We start from the raw sequence: 27,084 nt of genomic DNA, 5'->3' as shown, positions 1-27,084 counted from the left end.
GAGGCCGGAACTAAAGGGTGCCAGCTGCTGTACAACCCGGCTCTTTTAAGACGTTGCTCCACAGTTTTAATGTGTGGATTATAGCGATGCGGGCTTGAGCAGCCGTTGCTTCCGGTGTGGGCGAGGCCTGGTGAACTGTGTGGAAAGGCGGAGGGGAAAGGTTCCCGTCATGGCGGCTGTCAACGGTCTCGTCGCAGCAGCGCGACATTTATGCCGGGGTGCCTATTGGGCAGGGACACGACTGCTCTGGGAGGCTCCGAAAATGAGATGCGGCTGGCAGCGCCGAGCTTTCTCGAGACAAGGAGGCAGTGGCGGCAGAAGCGAGGTGCTATTGCGCTTGTCCGTTGAGTGCATCTCTGCATCCCTTCCTGCTCTCCGCTTCCTTTCTCTCGGGAGGTGGAGCACTCTCCACCCGTAGAGACCCGAAGCTGGAGTCTATGCAAGGAGAGGAGACTCCCTCCTTAACTCCTCCCATTCTCCCTTTTAATCCCTTCCTGTATTCAGTTGCATGCCTATGAGAATCGGCTGTAGGGTTGCCAACATTTCATTGCCAGAATGAGGGACACATGTTGGGGGCGGGGGCTGGCTTGTGGGTCTGGGAGGTGTATGCAGTGGTAATCAAGAGCCTGAGCCCTGCTAACTGGGCAAAGAGATACGTTCAACGTGGTGATTTTCTTTTTTTATTAGGGGGAGAGTAACTGGCCCTATCCACCCCCAGCACAGTATCTCCAGTGACTGTTGCTGGTGTCTATCTGATGTTTCTTTTTAGACTGTGAGCTCTTTGGGGACAGGGATCCATCTTATTTATTTGTTATTTCTCTGTGTAAACCGCCCTGATCCATTTTGGAAGGGTGGTATAGAAATCAAATGAATGAATGAGTGAGTGAGTATCATTGACATATATGTAATTGAATTATATGCTATTGAATAAAAGAGGGACAGATGCTGTCCCTGTAGGGATCAACATTTCATTCCTGAAATGAGGAGCATCCTGCGTAATAAGGGACAGTTGTCAACCCTAGTCAGCTGTGGTCAGGGGTGTAGCCATAATTGAGCAAATGGGTTCAAAGAACCTGGACCCCCAAGCTCCTGAGGGCCCCCCATTTCCACCCCTCCCTACTTTCTTCATTATCTCCATCACTCTGAGGGGCCACCAGAGAGAGGGGCGAACACGGGCCTCCTCTCCCCTTGCTATGCCCCTGGCTGTGGTAGCTTATTATTACTGAGAGGTCCAATCCTATGCGTGTTTACTCAGAAGTAAGTCCCACAGTTCTCAGTGGTGCTTATTTCCAGATAAGTGTGCATAGCAGTTGCATATATTCCTGAGCTGAGCTTCAACACGGAACACCATTGTTGAGGCCAATGACCCAATCCTTACTTTAGCCTAATGTAAGCCTTTTGTAAATAAGACAGGGTGTGATAAGGTTACTGATGCAGGAAGGATTCTCAAACTCTAACCATGAATCTTCAATGTCAGTCTAAGGCTGTAATCCTAGGCATACTTTACTGGGAGCAAGCCCCACTAAACACAGTGGGACTAAATTCTGAATAAGTATGCATAGGATTTTGCTGTAAGGCAATTATGCCTGTTTGAATGTTTTCCTTCATGTGTCACTACATTTTGGTATCAAATATGTCCACCTAATTTTTGGTATCAAATATGTCCACCTAATAGATGGTTTGGCTTTGGTTTGCTTTACTGTAGGTTGCATCTGGCACTTCTCATCCTAGAAGGCTGGGCAACTTCCAGCTGTTGTTGGACTGCAGCTCCCATCACCCATGACTGTTGGCCCTTCTGGCTGGGGATTATGGGAATTGTAGCCCCAAAACAGCTGAAGGGTTGAAATTATGTACCACTGCCCTAGGGTAGGGATGTGCATGGAACCAGCAGGAGGCAGCTCAAGGGTGGAGGGGGGGATACCTTTAAGGGGAGGAGAGGGGAGGGTGCTCTTACCTCTCCCGCTGCATTTCCCCTGCCGGCGCTGCAGGGTCTGGTGTGCCAGTGTACCTCCCTGTTGCCCCGTCGGACCGAAAGTACCCAGCGTGCATGCGGACGTCGGCACATGCATGCGGACGTCACGCTTACATACACATGACAATGTGCACATGTACGCCAGGTACCTCCAGTCCGATGAGGCAACGGGACGTCAAGGAGATACACTGCTGCCCCACCTGACTCTTTTAAATTGTAGCACCAAGTAGGGGAAATGTGGTTGGACGGGTGAGAGCACCCTCCCGTGCCCTTAAAGATATCCCCTCCCACATTTGAACTGGCCGAACCACAGGTCTTTCGAACCCATGCAGAGGCATGTAAAAGGGCCTCTGAACAGGTTCGGTTTATGCACATCCCTACCCTCGGGCATCAGAAAATTACCCCTCATCCTGGCCTGTATGCACAACTTGCAGTTCCTGGCAAAAAAAATGGAAGGCATGCATGTTATGAATACCCTCAGAGTCTCACAATGGCATTAGCTACAGATACATCTGGGTGCATTATATATCAGTGACTACGCACACAATAAAGCCACCTTGCTAAAGGTCTTCGTGTGGTCAGGGTCTGGATTGGAGACCCATGTATGTCACCTTTAGTGATAGGGCTGTAACTCAAAGGTAGAGCAACTGCAATGCATGCAGAAGGTCCTAGATTCAATCCCTGGCATCTCATAAGAACAGCCCTGCTGGATCAGGCCCACGGCCCATCTAGTCCAGCATCCTGTTTTGCACAGTGGCCCACCAGATGCCGCTGGAAGCCACAGGCAGGAGTTGAGGACATGCCCTCTCTCCTGCTGTTACTCCCTTGCAACTGGTACTCAGAGACATCCTGCCTTTGAAGCTGGAGGTGGCCTTTAGCCCTCCAGCTAGTAGCCGATGATAGACTGCACCAGCTAGCATTGGGAAATACTCCTTCCTGAAACCTTGGAGAAACCACTGCCAGTCAGTGTAGACAATATTGAGCTAGATGGCCCAATTGTCTGCCTAAGTATATAAGCTAGCGTCCTGTATTCTTATGGCTCTTGCGAGGGAGGAATTCCCCTCACAAACATCCCTAATTGTGAGTGAGATCAAAGTTCTTACTTATTTGGAAATCAATTGTATGGAAACCACTGGGAGTTACTTCAGCATAAATATAGTTAGGATCAGGCTGTTTGTATTAGGATAACTTGAACAATGGTGCACTTTGCACAGAGAACGTTAATGATAAAGCTGAAATAAATACAAGCTTTGTTTCAAATGCTTACTACTTCAGGTGCTGATAATCAGGCCTTGCCTCAAAAAATCTGAGTGAGTCTTAAAAATAGAAGGCTGGTGCTTAAGAGTTTAAATATTTTCAGGTCCTAGGTTAAAAAAAAATATGAATTCTGTTTCCAGCTCTTCTGAAACTGGAATTTGCACTGTTAACTGGAGCAGCTTTCAGCATACATACCTTTGTTCTGTAGTAACAAGATGAAGTCCGTAGCTATATTTAGACTAAGCAATCATCACTTCCTCAATGTGTGTAGGTATATGTCTCATTGAGCTGGTAATGGCTGTCAATATGAAGGGAAAAGTGAATTATATATGTTTAAAAACCTTGTCTCCGGTGACTAAAGATGGATGCATTTGACTGTCAGTTGGATGGCCCATGTTTAATGAAAATTTAATGATCGTATGATAGTATGTTAGAGCTGTCACAAAAGTTTGCATTAAATGATTTCCCCTGGTTTAATGAAAATTTAATGATCATATGATAGTATGTTAGAGCTGTCACAAATGTTTGCATTAAATGATTTCCCCTGGTATGTGTATGCACAGCTGTAGTTGTTTCAAAGATAGTGATATACAGTGGGCTGGATCCTGATAAGTTCCCACAAGGGGACCTTTTCATCCTTCATCTGTACTGCACCCCCAAAGAGCCACTCTTGTGGACTCTAGGACCCTCTAAAATGTTCCAGGATATGGTGGACAGCGGGGTCAGCAAAAATGGAGGGTTACTAAGGCAGGAGACTTTCAGGAGAGAAAGTAGTGTCCATATACACAGGGGCACCTTGAGATGTACGTTGACTATACATTGTATATCTTCAGTCTTAACCCATAACGTGTGAAATAGATCACGGAGCCAGTTGGGTTCAGTTGACTGTGTGTTTGTGTGTGTGAAACTCTTGCGTTAGATACCAACTATTAGAAGTTTAGTTCAGGAATTTTGAATGGGTATAGATTAATTTCAGAATATGCAGAACTCTTTTGCTCACAGCTGTAACAATTGCACTTGATATAAAATCATTATATTTTGATTTAGACTGTTTAATTTTGGATTATTAAAATGTTTTCCAAAAAATATATAAGAGAAAGAAATTGAAGAGCAAAGGACACACAAGAGGCTTGCAGCTTTAGTTAAAGAATACTGCATATTGAGGTCTTGTTGCTGGACAACAGCCGGCAGGTAGGCAGGCAAGTCTGTACTGGAACACCACGAGGACTCCTAGTCCTAGACCCTGCCTACCAGTCTCTCATGGTGCATTGGGAAATATCATTTCTCCAAATATAGCTCACCACCTAATCTGTTGCATGTCTGATTATTAAACTGGGTTTGAACCAGTTGCCACTCTTTGTGTTCAGTGGTTCAGTTTCAAGGCAATCAAGAGATTTTAGATTTGTTTCTATTCTGGGAGGAAACCCTCTCTGACCCGGTTTGAGTTTGGTTTGCTCCATGGCAAATGACCGTTAATAGCCCAGTAGATTAGGTATAGTTAAAATGTATAGTTCAGATGTTGTACATTCCACAACAAAATTCAGTGAAATAAATGTTGTATTATGTTTGGTGACAAAGTAAATTGCTAGTTAGTTCCTGATTCTTTTGGTGCCCTTAGAACCATACAATTAAGAACTTGTTTTAGGATTTTTTAAATTTAATTTAAGCTGCAATACATATTCAGTTCAGCTGTGTACAATAATGTGTAGCGTGGTGCTAAATAATGAATTTTGTATGTGTTAAATAGCGACTTCACAACTTTGCTTTACACTGAAAATTAAGAAATTAACACTCTACATCATTATAAATTAAGAAGTTATTTGTAAAAAGTAGAACACCATACTTCATGAAATAAATACAAATGCTTGTTTTATGTATAAATGCTTGTTTGTTCAGCTATAGCTGAAATGCATTTTTGTTCTAGAAATGCTACTGTTTTCATTTGGCATGATCTATTTAGTTTGATCAGACTTTTGTTCTTAAACTGGAGTTTTTGTATTTTGATATTGTGCTTTCAGTTGTTTCCAAAACAAAATAGATTGTAAGTACTAAGTTTAGGAAACATCTGCTGGAATCCAAAGATCCCACTGGGAGTTTTGAGTCTTCTTTTTGAGCAGCTGATTCTCCATTTCCTATCCAGATTTGTGACTAAAATCTATCAAGTCTATCAGTTGCAAAAACAGTTTGCAATGTAGCACATGAGGCTGCTGTTCATGAATTTGTCTGAAGCACCCTTGAGCTTGTTGAACTGCACCTGGAGTTGGCATATAGTATTCAGGACTAGTAGCCATTGATAGACTGTCTTCCGTGAATTTGTCGTATCTCCTTTATAAGGCCTTGTAGGCTAGTATCTAATGTATCCTCTTGTGGCAGTGAATCCCGCAGATTAATTATGTATTATGTAAAAAAATGTTTCCTTTTTTCTGTTCTGAATCGCCTGCCAATCAGCTTCATAGGCTTATGCTGGCTTCTGGCATTATGGGAGAGAAAGAAGAACTTCTCTATTCATGTTCTCTATACCATACATAATTTTATAAATCTGTCATATCCCCCTTTAGTCACATTTTTGTGAAATTAAGGAACCCAAAATATTTCCTTGTGGGGCAGTGCTCCTGGCTTCTGATCATTTTGTGTACCTTTTCCAACACTACAACATTCTTTCTAAGAAAATTCCATATATTCAAGTAAATGTTGTTTCCAAATAAATATGGCTGCAACCATTCTGTCTTTCTCAGGTGCTTGGAAAATCTGGAATTTTCAGAAGAGGACTTGCATTCTCAGCACTGTCTGTCTTGGGTTATGAAGCATACACATTAATCTCTCAATCTGCTGTGGTTCATGCTAACGTCCAAGGTAAGATGAAAATTTCATATATAGCATTAGAAAACCATACACAGGAGGTTAGCAACAAGATTCACCAATACTCAGGTTCAAGAACTGTCTGTCTTCAACCGTTTTCAAATCAACCCAAGTCTAAAACAGCTTAAAGCTAATTAACCAGAAGCCCCCTAGCTCTCGCCCTCATTCTCCCCCAAAGGGGCAACCCCCTTTAGTGTCACCCCTTCGGTGGCGGGCCTGCCACCACAAGGAGCCTTCCTATCAAGCCCAAAACAGTGCAGGTGATCCGAGGAACAGCTGATTCACTCAGGGGCTGGTCCCAATCCTGCCCCCAATTCCCACAGATGTTAACCTGAGGCTGCAGCCCCACAGGGGAAGCAAAAACAGGCAGGCAACAGCAGAAGGAACCCCAGCACCCACCTAGTCTCTCACTCCAGGCAGCACTGGGTGGGAGGTAGATGGACTCTCCCTTTCCCTCTCTGCTGGGCTTCTATTTGAGGATGATATGTTGGCACAGGCCCATATACCTGACTTCTTATAAGTTGTAGCTTGTAATGAGTACTGCAGATGTCTACCAGGATGCCACGTGCAAGATATTCTATGCAGTTATGCATCTTCAGCCTTTGGTTATTAGGTTGTGGTTTTCAATACACATTCAGACATAAATTTCTGACTAAAGGACTACTTAATTCCAATAGGACTTCCATTGAATAATTTAGTTAGGATGCCAGCTGCTGGGATTAATTACACTTCCTTCAAAGTAAATATGTTTGGGTTCTGTGAAGTTACTAACCCACCATGGTTTGAAAATCTTAGATTTTAAATCTATTTTAAAGCATGCACTTGAAATTCTGTAAGGAGAAGAACTTCTAAGGAATGGTTTAGAGGTGTAGGGATAAACTTTCTCTGCTGCCACTTTGCTCTCAATTCTACACCCCCAAAGTAGACTTTCAACCTAAATGAGGGACACTGAACCACAGTGGTATGTGTTTCTATGTAACTTACAAATGTGGGCCTTAAAGGCGTTAAACCTATATGATGAAATTGGCTTTGTTTGTTCCATTCCATTATGCCCTTTAGGTGACAAAATATTAAAATGTATTGTTGTTCCCATTTGTAACCGGAAATAAAATTAAAAATGATTGTTTAAAAAAATGCATCCCATTGTTAATGTGGCATAAAGATACTGTAGCTGGTATTTTAACTGTATTTCTTGGCTGTGTGAGGAACTGAAAATATAATGCTAACCCACTGCTGCTGTTTGTGAACAACCAACTAGGTTGTTCTTTTTTTAAAAGTTATTAATATACACTTGATGGGATTTCATTTTAACACTTTTTTCTGTTTTACCCAATCCTAAGTGGATGAAGTCCTGGATCAAGCAGATTACCTGTATGGGAGTGGGGAAACTGAAAAACTCTATCAGTTGTTGAACCAACACAAAAACAGGTATATAATTATTGCCCACCTGCCATGACTAAATTACAGTGCCTTTTAGTGCCTACCTCTGGTTGTAGAATAGGAATCGTTTTTCCTGTATCATTTTCACTTGTGATAGTAGGGGAAATACTCTGGGGATTTGATAAGGGGACAGTATTGTTGTAATAGCAATTTTTGTGCAAGATACTGAAACTTGGAGCACCATTTGCCTCAGCCCTACTCTAAAGCTATCTTAAGTCAATGACCATTGCCATACCCTGAGGCAGTGGATTCCATAACTTACTTTCTCACCTAACACACAATTATTTTCTCTTGTCTGTCTTGAATCTGATGGCCTAAGGCCACCTTGTGAGTTCATGGCCCAGGTGAGATTGGAAGAGAGAGAATGGGTTCTTGGTAAGCAGGTGCTGCTGGGTGGAGATACTCTACACCACATTCTGGGTTCATAAGCCATTACTGTATCTAGTAATGCTTCCTTTCAGTGAAATCTGCTGACCAAAAAGAACATTGGAACGAGACAGTGCAATAAGATTTCCTGCTTGGATTGATGCTGCCAGTGAAGTAAGAAATCAGAACTACGTAGGTTTGTGCTGTTGTAGTTATATAGGGCATTACAAAAAGAGTGTGCTATGGAAAGAGATTGGAGTACTGTATAGTCCCATAAATCTGGCTGTGGTTGAAAATGCCCAAATTGCAGCAGTAGTTTAAACATTTAGTACCAGCAGCTTTCTTTCCTTGTAGCAAGGCCTTCTTCCCATCTGCTTTCACGACTTTCTTATTTTACTTAGCACACTATTTTTAATTGCACACTTTTATTGTGGTAGCACAGGTTTAGGAAGACAGAGTCACTGGCTAATATATATTCTACAATTAAAGGACTGAAGAAAGACCTCACAGAGCAGCTGAACACTCATATTAAAGATGAGAGGTTTTTTTGATTATTACTGCTTATTGTAACCTTTCTGTTCTCTGCTATATGCTATTTGTGAATTAAAATGTTCTTTCCAACAAGCAATCTGCTAATAAGATCAGGAAGTTGATTTTTTTTCCCCCAGTCCTGAAATGCTCACTGAAGTTCATAAAAAATTAATGGTCTAAAATTCATTTTGCATTCTCTTTTTGCGCTCTTGTCTTTAACATCAGAAAAGAATAGGGAAACTGAAGTGGTTACTGTTAGATTTTGGAAAAATTTTACTTGCTACAGCTTAAAAACATTGAGGTAGAGTATAATAACCAATAGAAAAAATGAGTGACCCCTTGAAATGGATTTCAGGAAAAATCAAAAGTATGTGTAATACTTAGTGCAATTAGAAAGGCCAGGAAAGAAATCTTGTAGTTTTGTTTCTTCTTTCATCTCTTTAGTTGGAATGCTCATTAGTGTTGTCAAAACTGCATCGGTTTTCTTGTTTGCTGTCAAAGCTTGTGAATCTCCTCTTTTTCTTCATTGTGTAAAACTATAAACAGTGATTCAACAACTGAATCAAGTTAATTAATTAAACACTCAGTGTATGCTTCATACATCTGGTGTAGATGTAATGCTTCCTCATCTCTTAACCATTTCTCCTCTCCTGAATATCAGTCCTTCTTCTTATCATTTGTGTAGCTGTGGTGCAGCATTACACCGATGTTGCTGCTTTTTGCAAACCATGGTTTGCTCAAATCACAGTTTACAACCAGGTTTGATTTGATTTAGATCAAATTGATTAAAATCATGATTTAAATAGCTTTACAGAAGGACTTGATTTTAACTATTTAAATCACAATTTAAATAGTTAATCAGGAAGATTCTATTAGGGATATGCATAGAACCGGGTGGGGGTGGCTCGTGCACATCAGATGTGCGGGCAATCGCGGCATGCGCATGCACATCTGGTACTTCTGGCCGAAGATGGGAAGGGGTGGCAGGGAGGTATGCTGCTGCTCCGAGGGATTTTACAGAATTCCAGCGCCGGCAGGGTGAGGGGTGAGTGCACCCTCCTCCACCCTTAAAGTCCTACCCACCACCGCTGCCGAACATTCGAAACAGCCAGTGTTCGAACCTGTTCGGAGGCCCGTAAAAAGGCCTCCAAACAGGTTTGTGCACATCCCTAGATTCTGTTTCATCTTTATTTTCTTTATTTTCTAGTAAAAGTACATTCTTGTTGTCTAATATAACCTTTATACATATTCAGAGATAGATTTAGGTTTCATTTTTAGTTAGGTACACACTGCTTCTCATAATGCTGTTTCATTTGGGCAACCAGGCCTTGCATTTCTTTGTTGCACTGTCTGTATTTTACATGCATGCCTATTCCCACAGATACAGGAACTTGATTTAAATATTCCCAAATGGAGTATCTTTTTACAGCCTGCTGCCAGGATAGGTGTTTCCCTTCTACAATGGAGAATATATTTGAAAAAAATGTCCTCAGGACTTCATGAATATGTTCTGTCTACTTTTGGTTTCACTTTCTGTTCCCTTCTCCTATCCCTTGCATTTATATCCAGACTCCTCCTCGGTCAGATCTATTCCACACCCCACAAATCCTCTATTCATTTATTGACCTTCTTTGTCTTTGCACTTTAGAGGTGGGGCTGTCTGGGCATGTGCAAGGACTTGACTGTCTGTGTTGCATGTACACACCACCTGCAGAATAGGATTGATCAGGACTGTTCTCTCTCATCCCAATATACTGCTGTTAACATTTTCATAGAATATAATTAGAAGTTATGATTAATATTCATGATGATATCTTTGACCTAGCTTCTTTAAAAAAAATTTTTTTTAAATAAAATCTGATTTAAATTTTAAAAATCTTATTTTTTCAAAATCCTCTATTTTTATCAACCCTGTTTACAACTATGGTTAGAACTGAATTTGTAAACTGCAGTATATAACTAACAGTGGTAGTGAAAACAGCTCTGCATATGTAATGTTTTACCTTGATTAGCTTTGATAAGCGTGGTAGGAAATTCATACAAAAGAGGGGGAGGACACATGATTCATTTGGATTCTCTATCTCATAGTTCTGTTTGCACTGACTGTAGGCAATGATCAGTTTTACAGATTAATGCATCCTATTGTTTGTGTTTATACTAGTGAGAATGCTGAGTTATTGTGGCGCCTGGCTCGAGCATTACGTGACGTAGCTCAGCTTAGTCATACTTCTGCGGAGAAAAAGAAGGAGTTGACATACGAAGCCCTTGATTATGCAAAGAAGGCGCTTGAAAAAGACCCATCAATTTTTGCAGTGCACAAGGTGAGTTGGACAAAGTAATTTAATTGAAACGGTGTTTTTGCCCATTCTCTCACATGTGGAAACAGGCTAAAATTTTGCTGAAGCTTTTAAAATGCCTGTATTGTTTGGAAGCTGAACACGATGGAGTGGACATCCCTAAAGACGTCTCTCTCTAGCAGACTTGGATCTGGAGTTAGTCAAACCCTGGGTTCAGTCTAGAAACATAGTCAGCTTGTCTGAGACTTCAAGAGAAGCAGCCTCAGAACTGGTAGGGCCTGTTACTGCTGATATGAAGAAAAGAATGGGTGTCTCTTTTGTGGTTAAAGCACCATTGTAGCAACAATGTGCTTTTGTCTGTCCAACTTGTGCATTTGTGGAAAGTAGTAATTATGCATAGGCTGCCTGAGTTGCATGTGCTGTGATTGCAAGTTATGTAAAATGTTTTGTTTCTGTTAATGGTAATTTACAACTCATGATCATTGCACTGCTATACTTATTAGGGATGTGCAAAATATTTTGACATCGGAACAGGCCATTTTGAGCTCAGAACAAAACAACCTCATTTTTATTGAAACGTTTTGGCGATTCAAGCACCATTTTGGAGGCCTGTTCTTCCATTGCTGATTGGTTTTCTGGCACTGGCTCCCGATTGGCTTGAGATCTCCTTGCTTCTTGGGTGGCTTGTTAATCATAGAAATCAAGTGTTGTCATGGGCAACTGTGCCCCAATTGGTGGCAGGGGGTGGGTGGAGGGAAGGGTGAACACATGAGGAGGGAATTTCAAAGTGTATTCAAAGGAACTGGGCGGCAGAGTGAGCCCTTATGCCTCTATTGAAGAAGATACATCAGGAGAGGAGAAGGAAAGTTTGATTTTGTGGTTTTCTTTTCTCAGCATTAAGTATAATATGTCATGCTATTGCTGCTATAACTATCTGTTTTGCTGGATCTCAGATTGACAAAAGCAGAACTTGGGTGCCTTCCTTGCTTGAGTTGTGGCTTGCTTTGTTTCTGAGATAGTGTTGTGGCGAGAAATGGACAGAGGCAGCTCTGTGTGTGTGTAATATTTCTTGGTGATTTCGGTAATGAGCTCCATGTCTGCCCTTGAGACTAACTTGTGCTTCACACTCACTGCTCTGGTTTGCTCTGCAATCTTCATTGCAAGGTGTAATTGGGCAAAATATGGGTAAAGTTGCTGTAGTTGAGCTTATGGCTATGCTTGATGGTAAGGGTGCTGCTGTGGCAGATGTTGCAATACTAGGGTATTGCGTCCTAATTGATATTGAGTCCTAATTGTGGGACAATTAAGGAGTCCTAATTGTGTGAAAGAGATAAACTTGTGCCAATGATGTTACTGTAGCACAGGGACTATGGCTGGCAGTGGATTCTGGTTCAATGATTAGTTTTGGGCCATTTTTGGACTGTATTTGAAATGTGTGTTCTGTGTTGAGAGGGACAGATTCCCATTTACTGTGTGTTTATGCAGCGGTTTCAAGGCAGGGTTGCAAAATGCATTGCAAATTTCAATGCAAAACTTGTGTGTGTACTCCGTAGTGCAGCTTGTTCTGGCCATAGGGAACAATGGGGAAACTCTAAACACTGCATTATTCCCCATGGGTACCTCCTAGGGACACCAAAGTGGGTTGGGTGGTAGGACGTGATGGGTACTACCCACCACCCAACCCACAAAATAAATGGGCAAGCTTGCGAGTTTAAACAAATGTTTAACCTTTCCTCAAATCCCTCTATACGATCCTATGGGGGGTTGGGGGGAAGGTTAAAAATCAACCGCTTGCCCATTTCCTTTTACGGGTTGGGTGGTAGGTAGAGCCCATCATGCCCTACCACTCAACCACGGATGTGCATGAACTGAGATTCATGCACTGGTTCTGCGCTGCAGGGAGGGGAGTGGGATTTTTTAAAAAGAGATCAGGTCCTTACCTGCTTTCCGCCACTGCATGCAGCTTCCTGCTGTGGTGGCACTTGTCCCAAGAACCCACTCACAGCACTGGGATGCACATGACGTTCATATGGGCGCAATTTGCATAAGTGCTGAACGTGGGTTCTTGGGACGAGCAACGCAGCAGCAGGAAGCTGCATGCGGCAGCAGAGAGCAGGTAAGGACCTGCTCTCTTCTTTTTAAAAGACCCTGCTCCCTGTGGTTCCAAACCACTGTATGTGCCAAATCAGTGGACCCTGTGGTGCCGAACCATCCCTACATCCAACTCACTTTGGTGTCCCTAGGAACTACCCATAAGGAACAATGGGTGTTTAGAATTTCCCCATTGTTCCCTATGGCGGAAACACTTGAAATGTTTCAAGTTGGTTTGTTGAAACAACTGGGGTCGACCACTGTTTAGATGAAATGTTTCAGCCATCTGTGTTTTGTTTCAAGCTTCAAACAAAATGCAAGATCTGTTTCATGCACATTCCTATTACTTATGTAACTGTTAATGGCACAGTGTGTTGATTTATTTTATTTTTTTTAAAATGTGGCATCAATTAGATCCAACACAACTTTCTTTTAGTTGTTATGCACTTTACCTTTTGGGATACTGTTGATCCCAATGACATCTTTGTAATTATATTGTTTTACTAAAAAGGAAAGTTCTCTTCCGAAGTTTAACACTTTATTTTTTTTGCAAAGTGTGTCATGCTTAATACCATCCTCAAGCGTTTTATTTTTGAGGTTTTCTTGGGGTACATTTGATCCATAATCTGGATTTAAACCTTGTTGTCAACTAGAAGTTAAACAGAAGTTATAGAAAGCACCCCTGGCCACCACCTCAACCTGAGAAACCAGGGAGAGGTGTGGATCCAGAAGTACTCCCAGACTTAACAATTAAAAGGATCCATAATGCAAATAACAGTAATGTGGCCACTGGCATCTCCTTGAAAGTCCAAAAGAGGTTCATACTCTTCAAACTACTATGGGTTAACACTGATTATTTCAACCAGTAGCAGAACTGTTCAACTACATCGTTTAATATTTGAAATGTAGTGGAAATTTGTTGATTGAATGACGGTAATTTACTGTTTAAAACTCCCTTGAAGTTTTAGTATTCCTCACTAACTTCTTTTAATCATTTTTAATTTAGTGGTATGCAATCTGCATCAGTGATGTGGGAGATTACGAAGGAATAAAGACAAAAATTGCAAATGCCTATGTTATCAAAGAACACTTCCAGGTATTTCAACATAATTTTATTTCACACTCAGTTCAGGGGCATAACTACCATTAGGCAAGGGGAGGCAGTTGTCTTGGGGCCCCACTGCCTCAAGGCCCCCCCGCCAGAGGCACATCGCATGACTCCCCACCCGCCCATGTTGCAACCCCTATGAATTATGTTGAGTCTCTTGGAGATCAGCAGGAGCAGAGAGTAAAAAAACTAGATTCAATGTGAACGATATTCACTGTATTCATAATGGAGATGTGAGTGTGAGTGCACGATATATTGTGAAGTGTGTGTATCAGCAAGGGGCCCATTTTAAAATCTTGTCTCTGGGCCCCCTCCAACCTTGCTACGCCCCTGACTCAGTTTATTGTTTAGTTTGTGGGTTCATGCTTCAGACTGTTTTTAGAAAGGATATGTTGCAATCTGAAGCACAAGTTCAGCTCTTAAGCTCAGTTTGTTAAGAACAGGTTGTACTTTCATCTAGCAGTTCATTCTGTCTCCACTGACTATAACCTGGAACAGCAGCCTGGAATAATCTTGGGTTCCTCCTGTCTACTTTTGCACTTTGTATTCAAACTGCTGTTAACACCCATCATTCTTTTCTACTAAATTGCTAAATTTACTTCTTTCCCCATCATCCCCACTGTTAAGACACTGATTTTATCTTCTGATCATTATCTTATGTTAAATAACCTGATTTCCTCCATAATGTCCATCCGTATTTTTTCCTTATTTCTCTTGCACAGTACTCCGTTGCAAGAGTCATCCATCTTACTAGCCATTCCAACCACACCCAGCCATTCCTACTGTCTTCACTGGCAGACATTTCCTATTCCTTTCAGCACAAATATTTCACTCTTAGCTTAAAGCTACTCATAGCCTTCTTGTTAGGGCTGTGCTGAATGCTTGCCCCTGAAGTTCCTCAAGGAGAAAGTAGTTGTTTCAAGGGAGATGACACCAGCCCCCTCCAAAAAACAAAACACACTTTTACAGCTCTGACTATTCAAAGCTGTTCACAAATGCTATGTTTCTGTGCTTGCTCTTGCTTCAGTGCCATTAAAAAAAAACACCCCAAAAAACACTTTGGTGATGTCACTGACGGCAACCTGGCGCTTGCTCTGAATAGGTATTATGTTGGGAATGCATCCCTATTGCTGCAGCAGCCAGACTGGCCCCTCTGACTCCCTCTGCTGCAGCGGTCCATTGCCTGCTCTTGCCACAAAGCAACACATCTCTCTGGCTATGCCAGCTCTCTCTCTCTCTCGAACACACATGCTCTGAAAAAATGAACCCGTGCATGCCAGGGGGGTCGGCCAGCATAGTCAGAGAGAACACCACCAATCCTGGATGGCCACTGCCTGCTACAGCAAGCAGTCGCACACTGGCTGGAAGCAAGTAGGGGTGTGCACGGAACTGCGGAGCTGCAGGGTGTGGGGTTCCTTTAAGGGCGGGGGAGGGTTTGCTTAACCCTCCCGCCGCTTCCCCCCCACAGGCGCACGTATTTTCTTTAGTAATTGGGGTGGCAGGATACCTCCCTGCCGCCCCTTCCCCCGCTTGGCTGCAAAAGGCTTTAAGAAGCCTTTTGTGCATGCTCATGTCGCACGCGCCTTCTAAAAGCCTTTTGCAGCCAAGCGGGGGAGGGGCGGCAGGGAGGTATCCTGCCATCCCGATTACTAAAGAAAATACGTGCGCCGGAGGGGGGAAGCAGCAGGAGGGGTAAGTAAACCCTCCCTCACCTTTAAAGGAACCCCCCACCCCAATCCACCTGAACCTCCCATGTCCGGACTGGTCCGGAGGCCTGTAGAATGGCCTCCGGACCGGTCCGGGCACCCCACTAGAAGCAGGCAGCAGGGATTGTAGTGGCTGGTCTTCCTGGTGTACATGCAAATGCTCGCTCTCCTCCATCAACTACCTTCTGTGCTTTGTCTGCTCCTGAAATGAAGGAGACAATGTGCAAAGGTTTGCTGAAGGATAGAGAGATGGACCACTGGCAATGCTTAATGCTGGCCAGGGAACAGCACTGAATGCCGCCAGGAAGAAGAGAGGTGGCGATCAGCAGGGGCTTCCAACCTGGTGTTAAGTCCAGTGGCCGGGGGTGTGGTCAGTGATGTGGAGGGTGGGGCAGCATCATAGTCTGGCTGATGCAGGGGCCAGGACGGGGCTAGCAAGCTATGGAGGCCAACTTTACTTGGAGTGGCACCCACACTCACTCATAAAGGTTGTGAAATTGTATGTTTCCTCCAGACAAAGGAGAACTCCAAGGAAATGTAATAAATAAAATACAGTAATCTCAGTGTGGTTGCAGATGGGGGTGTGGATGATAATGTTAAATCAGACCTTGTAGAGCAACTTTTCACACGTTCTTGTTCTTTGTGGGTTTTTTTGTTTTTGTGTGTGTGAAGAAAGCAATTGAACTGAATCCAAAGGATGCTACATCACTTCACCTTATGGGCATTTGGTAAGAAACAGAAGCATACATTTGTCACTGACATTTCCCCTTTGTAGATAAAATACAAAATATGGTGTTATAGTGGCTTCAAGACTTGCAGATTCTTCCTGATAGTATATTATCTATTAGGCATTGGCTTGAAAGCAGAGTACAAAATACAGTTCTAGCAATAGCACCCTTTGTTGAATCAAACTTATTGTGGTCAGCTGACATGACTAGCTGCCCTTTTGAAAAGAGCAACAATCTATTTGGGGAAATCAGCAAGACTAGTCATATCTTAGGGGAATTATTTTCCTGCTTTCATATACTGCCTAATCCCTACAGGTATTAAGTGTTCTGAATTGCTGTAACAGATTTCACAGGTTCCTCAAATTAGAAAGGTTCCTCAAATTGGAAATTATCATCTTCCTGGTCTACCTAACAATTACTATTCATAACCCCAAGGAATGGAAATTTCTTTTTAGCAATTGCTAATAAGAAAATACTTGCCTGATTGCTTCTTCATAAGACCTACAGGTACTTCCAGCTGTCTTGTAAGATTTTGAGATCATCCACACAATCAAAAACTGTGTTCTACCTGGGTTTGGGAGCTCTCTGTGCTCCCAATTTGCTCCCAATTTTCAGTTGTATGGAAGCAAGGTAAGAAGGAAACCTGGGTAGAAATGATTGTGTGGAAGCACGGTAGGAGGAAAAGCTCTCCAGGTTTTCCTCATGCCTTGTGTCCATACAGATGAATATTGGGAGCACACACAGCTCTCAAACCTGGATAGAACACAGTTTGTGATTATGTGAATGACCTCAGTGATTGGTTTATCTCTTGGGAAATGACCTTCTGCCCAATCCTAATTGATGACATTTTTAAAAGGAGCTGGACCAGGAGTTTTCCTCTAGGTCTTTTTCCTAATGCCTGCTGAGACGGAAAAGGTTGGCTGGAACTGCTCCAACCTAGAGATGGCCTGGCAACCTTATGGCCATAGCCATTTTGAAATGGCCTGGAGAAGGGCTTTCAAAATCTGGATAACTAATGCAAGTGCCTGGTTATTGTGTAACTTGGATCTCCTATGCTTGCTTGCTTGCATTAATTTTATTTTTATTTTTATTTTATTATTATTTATTTATTTAAAAGCATCTGAAGGGTGATATTTGAATTTGTTGGAAGTAGTGGTGCTGAGAAAAGGTATTTGCCCCTCTCCAGTTTCCCACTCTAAATTTCCACACGCACATCGTCCAACTGCAGTAGCTGTGCAGGTGGAGGTGGAACTGGGAACGCATTTTCACACAGTTCAGATTGCCTAGTGACCTTGGTTTTTAAAACCCGTTCTGTTGCATATTATTAAACCACAAGTGAATGTTGGCCCGTTGAATAACGGGCGCTAGTAACAGGGCTTCTGGCCCCCCGCCGCCATTCCCCCTCCCTCCGCCGTCCGCTCCCCCTACCTTTAAGGGCCAAATCGGCCCAGGCACTTGCCCCCGCCAGGCCGGGGAGACGGAGGCCGGGACCGGGGGCGGAGCGGAGGCCATGTAACTTTAAAAAAAAATTGCTCCCGCCGCCGCCGACCGCCCACCCTCCCTCCCAGCTGCCGAGTCCCCCTTACCCTGGCCGACAGCCCTCAATTTAAGAGGCAGAGAGGAGCTTGCAAGCAGAGCTCCTCTCTGTGCAAAGCCTCTTGCTGAACTGCCGCTTTGGGCGCAAGGGACGCAAGCGCCCAAAGCGGCAGTTCGGCAAGAGGCTTTGCACAGAGAGGAGCTCTGCTTGCGAGCTCCTCTCTGCCTCTTAAATTGAGGGCTGTCTACGGCCGACAGCAGTCGGCCATGGTAAGGGGGACTCGGCAGCTGGAAGGGAGGGTGGGCGGTCGGCCGCGGGAGCAATTTTTTTTTTAAGTTACATGGCCTCCGCTCTGCCCCCGGCCTCCGTCTCTTTCGGCCGCCTCGGTCACTCTCCCCCACCGCCGCTTCTCCAGCTTCTTCGGGGCGGCCGCTTCTGGCCGCCCAAGATGGCTGCCGGGTGCCGGCGATCGTGTCTCCCTTGCCCTGCTTCGCGCATGCCCAGAACAGGGCAGGGAGGCACGGACACACGCTTGGTGTCCGTCCACGGACGGACACCAAGCGTTTTATTAGAGAGGATTTATGTGAAGTTGCCTGTCCAATAGGCTCTTTGTGTTCTAGACTAATTGCCCTCTTCCAGTCATGTGGTTCGAGGTAGATAATGTGCTTTTGAAGATCCAATACACCTCCTTCCAGTATGTAAACAAGTCGAAAGATGTATAAGTATCTTTCTGTATTTATTGTAGGTGTTTCACATTTGCTGAAATGCCATGGTATCAGAGCAAAATAGCTGCAGTTTTATTCTCAACGCCCCCAAGCTCGACCTATGAAGAGGTACTGTGTACACTATGCATATTTTTTTCTTTGTTTTCTTATCATTAACATATTATAAGAAAAAGATGTAGAAGGTGTCCATCATTTTAAATTGTAGTGCAGTAAAAAGCAGCATATTGGCCAGATAGAACTTGAGGTTTTGAGAGAGAAGAAATGTAGCTTTGTTGGAGTTGACCAGTTATTAACTAAGCATAATATTAAAAACATTTAACCAAAAAAAATCTATGATTTAAATTTATACATTCTGAATGGGTATGTCCTTCTAAAATTATTTTATCTTTGTGAGGGCGGGGGGTGTGCGCGCCAAATCTCATGACAGTGTCTCACATACTATGCAGTAGGGATGTGCACAAATCGTTTCGGCACCTCTAGTTTGAGGCACCAAAACTATTAGAGTTCCCCCTCTGTTGCTCTGCCGCCGCCCCAGCATGGTGCTGTCTATAACAAACGGCTTCACTGTCCATTCTTACAGCTACACTATGCGGGGGCTTCCTCTTTGGGAACAGGAAGTTCCCTGTTCCCACATAAATGGCATCTGCATGTGTGCTATCTTGAGTGCTCAGCAACATTGCAGAGCGCTCAAGATGGCTTCTGCGCATGCATAGACGCCATTTAGGTTATGATGCCCGTGGAATGCTGGGAACAGGGAACATCCTTTTCCCAAACAGGAAGCCCCCACACAGCGTAGCTTGTAAGAATGGACAGTGGGGCTGTTTGTTATGGACAGCACCACACTAGGGTGGCAGGGGAGCAATGGAGGGGCAGGTAAGACCTCCCTTCCTCCATTTAAAGTGCCTGCTCGCTGCTGCCCCAGATGTGCACAAAGTGCTTCATGCACATCCCTACTGTGCAGGGCAGCGCAGGCAGCAGGAGCATTGCTTGTGCCACTATATGCGGGCAGTTGGAGTCCGACATGAAGTTGTGCAAACACAGTTGCACAAGGGGATGCCCATTGGCAATAGCAGATAACTGGAAAGGCCCACATTGCCTTGGGCAGCATGTGAGCTGACATCCTGTCTCCATGTACTAGAAGAAGTCCTACTGAAATTTAGTTGTTCTTTAGAGTAACTCCTGAGTAGTGCTATTGAGTAACTTCGTCTGAATGTCAGTCAATAACATTTTATTAAACACAGTAGTTGCCTTGCAGAGTGAGCTATTCTCTGGACGTTTCGCTCTCTGGTCTTGGATTAATTCAGAAGTAGAGACTTTGTGTACCCTAGTGGCTAAGAGACCAAGCTTTGATGCAGAGACCAAGCTATGATTCAGGATTTCCCTTGTTCAAATCTCACCTCTGCCAGGAATTCACTAAATTGTCTTAGGCAGGCTATTATCTCGTAGCCTCGGCTCCCCAGCTGCAGTATGTGAACAATAGTACTTGCTTACTTTACAGAGTTGTTGTAAGGACTGCATCAAGATAATACATGCTCTGCATATTCAAAAAGTGCAATGCAAAAGCTAAGAATAAAGTGTCAGTATTACTCTCAACTAACTTTAATATTTTACAGGCTTTACGTTACTTCCAGAAAGCTGAAGATGGTAAGTGTTGTAGCATTTGTAGGAAGAGGTACACTTGTGCAGTTTTTTTAAAAAATTAAACCAAAACACTGATAATGCCATGAGAAGCTGTAGCATGCCTTTACATAAAATTAGCAGCAAGCTAGGAATTAACCAAGCAACATTCCAAAGCCCAGTACATATGAGATGAGATAATGTAGAAATTTCTTCTTTCTTACCTGAAGCAGGAGGAAAGCATTTCTTTGTTTCAAAGTGATTTGATTAACTAATGCAGCTTATTTGCTCGCCCTATGTGTAAGGGTGAGCAAAACACTGTAGTATCTAGCATTCAAGAGCAACCTGTATTTTATATGTTGAAATTACTGTAGTGCTTTTCTGAAGCTAATGAAAATGGTTTAAAAATAACAGTTCAGTTTGAGACTTCTAATAAAGTAGAAACTTTTCCTCTGTTTTTTGTGTAGTTGAGCCAAACTTCTATAGTAAAAACTTGCTCTTTTTGGGAAAAGCATACATGAAGTTAAACAACAGAAAGTTGGCCCTTTTATGGCTAACAAAGGCCAAAGAACGGTTGGCGCATACAGAGGATGATAAACAGGTAAGCAAAGTAGTTGTAACTGCAAAGTAACAAATTTGACATTCTCCATCCCCCCGCCACAGCATTTTTTAATAGCTCAAACATTCCGGAACAAATTTTCCAACCCTCTTCCCTTGCTCCCATTACTCTCAAATGTAGAACTGTAAATTGATAACCTGAATGCTCAGAAAGTGTTGTGCTAAATAGAAAAGTTAAATCTTGGGATCAAATGGTTTGTGTGGGGTTTTTTGTTAAAATGTTTTAACTATGCCTTTCTGACCAAAGACTGGTTAACCAGTTAAAACAAGGACAATAAAATATTATCATTATATTAATATGCAAGCAATTTCTCAAGTGAAATATTGACTCTGCCTTAAATGACAGGAGGATTTACCCAGTTAAACTGTTTAATGGATTGCACTTGTCAGCAATTGCTAACCTTCCTCCTAAGATGCTATTTTTTTAAATCTAACCAGCCAGATCTGGTTAGACATTTCCTGTCTTTCCCATAATTAGATTTAAAGGCCTACTGTCAATCTTTTTGTTACTTTTAATGCCACTTACACCAAAGAAAACCACATGGCTCTGTGGTCATCAGGAGTCGACACCGACTCTACGACACAACTTTACTTTACTTTACACTTTCACACCCCTTCGGTATCTCTCCTGTACACACATCTGCTCTTAAGAAACTCGCTAGTAGTCATTTCTTCAGTGGGGAGAAGTATGCTTTTGGCAACAGACACTTTATAAGCTCCAACAGAAGTTCATGGAAAAAAAACAATTGGAGGCCCAACATCTGGCACGTGCTCCTTGTGAAGGTTGAAACTGGCCTATGCACTCATCCTTAATTTGCCAGGCTCCTCCTTGGAATAAAGCCTTTAGCCATAGAACTTTAGGGGAAGGAGGAGCATCTTTCTGACACACAGAGCCTGTTTGGATGAGTGTATGGCAGCTTACATGTTGAGGGCAGAGACATGGTCACAATGCACCCACTCAGATGTCAGTAAAGGACATCCCAATGTGCTTTAGATACATCCTTTGATCACGTGAAAGGAGCATTCATCTGAATCACCCCTCTATATGGGCTTCAAAACCCTGTTTAAATAGGGTTTTGTAGCATGTGTAGAGGGGACCTGTGCATGGACAGAGAAGTTGAGATCTGGTCCAACCCGATCTAATCAGACCCTGAAAAAAATCGGTTTGGGGTCCTTTGGACCTTTAATTTCAGGGACAAGATGAAGGTCGGAGTTGGACAGACCCCCCCCCCCTTTTTTTTTAATGTAACCATGGATACTCACTGTGAACCCAGAAGAAAACTAACATAACACCACAGAGTCGCAGGGTAAGTGAGATAACATCAAGAAATCTAAGGGGAAGGTATCTCGCACCAGAGAATTGCAGGAGAAACCCAGAAATTGAATTAGCTTAAATTTTGTATGGGTAGGCTGGCAGATAGAGGGCAGAAGATGAGTGCCCCCCCCCCGCCCGTCCAGCTGTGATTGCTTAAAAGAACAAGAAGTTCTGGTAAGAACTAATCTGTCTATCTTTCTTTCACTATATTGTTAATTGTTAGTTACCAACTTCTCCCTCAAGCATCCACCGTCTTGAACTGGGGTGGATGACATCATCACAAACGACGCCATTGAGGTGTCTCTACATGTCCCTACAACTGTACCAAATTTGGTTCAAATCAGTTCAGCAGTCCACAAGTTAGCCCGCTTGTGAGTTTCATACCAGCGTGGGGATTTGAGCGAACACTATGCACTACATCACACATTACAGATACATTTGTATTTGGGGGAGTTATTCGGTTGGGGATAACTTTATCCTGTGCTCTTGAGGTAGTGCTTGCATGAGAGTGACAAGTGAGCGAGCCTGATGGTGTTTGCTCATGGTTTCTGAAACAAAGTGGGCTGCCATATTCCAGAGTACAATACCTGACTTTCCAAAGGGTGCAGGACCAGAAGCTAAGTCAAGACCCCTGTGGCAATTGAAAGGAAGGGTGACCCGTTAAGGGGAAGGGTTGTAGCTGGGCAGTAGAGCATAATGCAGAGGGTCCCTGACTCAATCCCCAGTCTCTGCAGGTGGGGCTGGGAAGCATCCCCAGAGAGCAGTTGCCAGTCAATCTACACAGTACTGAGCTGGATGGATCAGTAGTCTGATTCTGTATAAAGCAGCTTCCCGTATTCTTGTGAAGCTCTTCCTCTGAATCCCTAATATCTAAGAGAGCGTCTTCTTCGCTATGAGCCCCACCGGCCGCTGAGGTCACTTGAGGAGGTCCGTCTCCAGTTGCTACCAACTCGTTTGGGGGCTACACAGAGACGGGCCTTTTCGGCTGCTGCCCCCAGATTGTGGAATGCGCTCCCTGCTGAGATACAATCCTCCCCATCTCTGGCAATTTTCAGAAAACACCTGAAAACACATCTCTTCAGCCAGGCTTTCTCAGCTTTTTAAAAATGTTTTTAAATTGTTTTGATTGTTTAATTGTAGTTTTATGATGTTTTTAATTGTTAATCATTGTTATCTTTTATAATTTTTATTTTAATTATTAACTGATTTTAAGGTGTTTTAATGTAAACCGCCCTGAGCCTTTTGGAAGGGCGGTATAAAAGTTTTAATAATAAAATAAAAATAAATAATAATAATGTGGCTTGTGCCATTTTCCCATTTTTGCAAAATGTTGTAGATCTCTTCACTTGCTTTAAGTCACATATACTGGTTGTGTATTCAGGTCGTCTTGCTCAACTTTGTAAAAAGTGAAAAATGAGAGTTAAAATTTGCAAAATCAAATTTAATATTAAGTCAAAATTGTAGGATCTGTTTGTGTGTTGGGGTGGGGGCGAAGGATAACAATGAAAGTTATCCAAATAATTAGAACGTTAGGCCAAATAATCTTATTCTCCTCTTTCATTTCAGGTACAAAAAGAAGCTGTGGAATTACTAAACTCTCTGTGACAAAGTGACTAAGTATGGACTGCTATGGTCTATTCCATACAGATCAAAGAGCCTGTGGTGCTTCCCTGTCCCTGGCACATTAACATGTGGAAGCTCAGGTTTTCTGAGAAGTAGCACTTTCCCAACTTTTTTTGATCAGGCAAATTCTAAATGGCTTGGGACCTGGAAACCTTAAATACTGCCTTCTTCCAAATGTGCCCGCCTGTGCACTCGTAAGTCCTGCTGTGGATCACCCACCAACAGAGATCTGGCAGCTGGGTACAAGGAGCAGGACCTTTTTGGCTCTGGCGCTAGTGCTCTGGAATGACATACAGGGAAGCCTCTCTGGCCTCATCACGACTTGCTTTCTGGCAGCAGTAAAGGCTCCTTTAAAAGGGCCTTTGAAGAAGAATTGATTCTATTATTTTGCTTCAGTATTGTGTTATATCTCGTCATTAATCTATTGTTCCTCTCTTCCTTTAGCTATTTGGGGTTTCCGAAGAAGTTGAAGTGTGCTAGAAATTTTTTAAAAAATAAATAAGATGGCAGGTGTGATTTCTAAAACAGGGGCAATACATTGCTCTTCCCTAGGAAGCATGTCTGCCTGTGAATGCTTAATTGCCTGTCCATATGACTTTCTGAACATGTGGAGAGAAATACATAACGAATACTATGAAGTATGACTACTTCCATAGTGGGATGACATAGAAGTTTTAGAGGAAGACAAGACACTTAAAACAATCTACAGCAAAGCCTTTGAAAGTTGTAGAATGCAGGGATCCTTCACACTGATGCCAAAATTTTACAAACTCTTCCTGTTTCCTCCCTCTCCCCCACCCTGCCGCTGCCACCATGAGTTTATTAACCTAAAGAAGCATGGGCCGTCTGAGTCCTCTCACCCAGTGCGCCCAGGTAATCCTGGGAAATGAGATGCTGCAGCAACAGGACTCTCCAGATGCAGCACTAACTCTTCAAAGTTTCTCTCTTCTGCCCAGGATTTCTCACTCTGTGTGTACACTTCCTTTTGGAGTTGCAAATGGATTATATCCAAATGGAAACGCAAAACAAATGAGAGTGAGTCTCACTAGCCAGCATTTACACTCTAGGCTCTTATTCCTTTTCCTCAAAACCAGAAGATTCACAATCTTCTTTGGAAGACTTCTAAGTGGGGAACTTTACATCTCATTCTACATGTTCAAGAACAATTCCAAAGGTATTGTTAGGTACTGGTACCAGGCTGCCTTATTTTGCTATTTTTCTGCATTTGCCTGGATGGTCTCCATTGCTGGAGAGCAATTAACCTTCTGGTTTCAAGCAGGGAAAACTATGGCTTCCTCAATGATCATGGGGAAAGCACCTTAATTAACTGAATCTCCCTAAGAATTTGTGTTTATATGATGATCTGTGCCTGAAGTACAACAGCCTCCTCTTGCAAAGGGTATGTTTTCTGAACCCTTCATAGATATAAAACAGCAGCAAATCTATGTAATCAGTCCTCCCAAGCCCATCACTAGGGATGGTTCGTGCATTGGTTTGGTGCCAAACCAGTTCGGAGGAGATCCAAACCACTTCAGCGCCACAGGGAAGGGAGTGGGAGCTTTAAAAAAGAGAGTAGGTCCGCCACTGCATGTAGCTTCCTGATGCGGCACCACCAAGGACCTGCGTGTTGTGCCAGGACGCACATGCATGGGCGCCATTTGCATGGTCAGCATGGTGTTGCTGACCATGCAAATGGCACCCGCGGATGCCATGAGCATCCCGGTGCCGAACACGGGTTCTGGGGAAGAGCACTGCCACAGTAAGAAGTTGCATGTGGCAGCAGAGAGCAGGTAAGTACCTGCTCGCCTCCTTTTTTTAAATTTTAAAGCTCTTGTTCCCCTCCCTGTGATGCCGAACCAATGCACAAACCTCGGTTTGTGCACATCCATACCCATCTCTTCTTGTAGTTTTTCTTTATCCATTGACAGTGTCATCATCCACCCTATGTGCTGAACTGGCACAAAGTATTGGTTTTATCTTAGATTCATCTCTGTCCTTTCCCCATTTCCAGCCTGTAGTTGATTCATGTCACATCCCCCTGTGCAATATTGCAAAAATGCAGCTTTTCCTCTCTGCCCCCCCAGCAAAAGCTCTCATTCACATCCTGGTTATCTCCCACTCTGGCTACTGTATCTGCATTCTATTGTCTTCCTTTGTCTCACCTCAGCCTCTCCACCAGCATTCATCAGCATTTTATTGCCAAAATCATTCGTGTCTCTCATCACTCTGATTACATTAAACTCTTTGACTTCCTTATGATTCTTGTCTTTACCATGAAAGACCTTTGTGACCTTGCTCCTCATCTCTATCTCCTCATTTCCCATTACACCTTTGCTCCTTCAGCTTTGCTACTCTCAGCCATCTGAATGTCCCATTCCCTCAAACACCTGCCCTTTCACCCTATAACTCAGTCTCCCAGATCCAGAAAGTATGATGCTTTTATTACTTCCTTCAAATCTCTCTGCAGAACCCACTACACCCCCCGCCCCTGTAGCCTTTGGCATAATCTCCTAATTCTTATATCATACTGCCAGCAAGCCAAATATGTGTGTGTATAAAATATAATTTTCTGACTAAAATATATTATTTTTACTTTAATAGCCTCAATCCATGATGCATATAATACATGGAGATATACTTTTTTAGAGCAAAGAAACAGCTGCTTTATAGAGCTGCTTCTTTCTTTGCCCCTCAGCCACACGTTCCTGCCCTCTCCTCGCACCAGTGGGCTCAAATCAGCTCTGAATGATTGGACAATCATTCCTCTCAGTGATCTGCGCCTGTCTGGTTTCCCTCCATTTTCTTTTTAAAACCTAGCTCTGCATACAATACATGTAACTAGAAATTATGGTGATTGCATATTCATTCCATTTACTTGGCCTCCACTCCCCGTTCTCTGTCATCTTGCCTGTGTTGGTTTCTAGATTGTGAGCCCTCTAGGGCAGGGACCAGTTCTTTCCATCAGTTGGAGGCACTGTTTACAAGGCTGGCACATCATATATAATGTTTTGCCTACTAAAGACAACATGGTGCACCTTATTGTCTCTTCCCTTTGCACTTTTGTTAGCACCAGTTGTTACTCCTCTTCAAGAACTGAAGTAATCATGGATGAATAAGAAGATAGCCTTTTGTGCAATTGGTTGCTGTGTACCTGATTTCCTGGATGACAGTCATACACAGTTCAGAATAATTGGGTTGGATACTGAAACCTGGTCCATAAGCATGTAGATTCATATTGTGTAGTTCTTCTCCTCCCCCCCACCCCCATCGCCACATAACTTTATTTTATTCATG

At 43.1% G+C, this 27,084-nt stretch overlaps 1 protein-coding gene across 2 annotated transcripts; it reads left to right on the top strand.

The window, feature by feature from the left end:
* Positions 1-26,829, top strand: RMDN1 (regulator of microtubule dynamics 1). 2 transcript variants are annotated; one of them, XR_008306029.1, is made up of 11 exons: positions 1-325; positions 5,965-6,082; positions 7,429-7,516; positions 10,587-10,746; positions 13,820-13,909; positions 16,300-16,355; positions 18,638-18,725; positions 20,231-20,261; positions 20,702-20,835; positions 22,262-22,341; positions 23,734-26,829. XR_008306029.1 is itself a non-coding variant. In XM_053244921.1 (10 exons), exons 1-10 carry the CDS (start codon positions 170-172, stop codon positions 23,770-23,772), a joined length of 960 nt encoding a protein of 319 aa, XP_053100896.1. In that variant the 5' UTR covers positions 5-169; the 3' UTR covers positions 23,773-26,829. The 2 variants fall into 2 exon arrangements, 1 of the variants encoding a protein (XP_053100896.1); XM_053244921.1 differs by lacking the exon at positions 22,262-22,341 and having other exon boundaries at positions 5-325.
* Positions 26,830-27,084: the final 255 nt, after the last annotated feature.

This window comes from Hemicordylus capensis, chromosome 4 (genome assembly GCF_027244095.1).
Source record: "Hemicordylus capensis ecotype Gifberg chromosome 4, rHemCap1.1.pri, whole genome shotgun sequence".
Taxonomy (NCBI): Eukaryota; Metazoa; Chordata; class Lepidosauria; order Squamata; family Cordylidae; genus Hemicordylus; species Hemicordylus capensis.
This window is presented reverse-complemented; position numbering and strand designations above follow the sequence as displayed.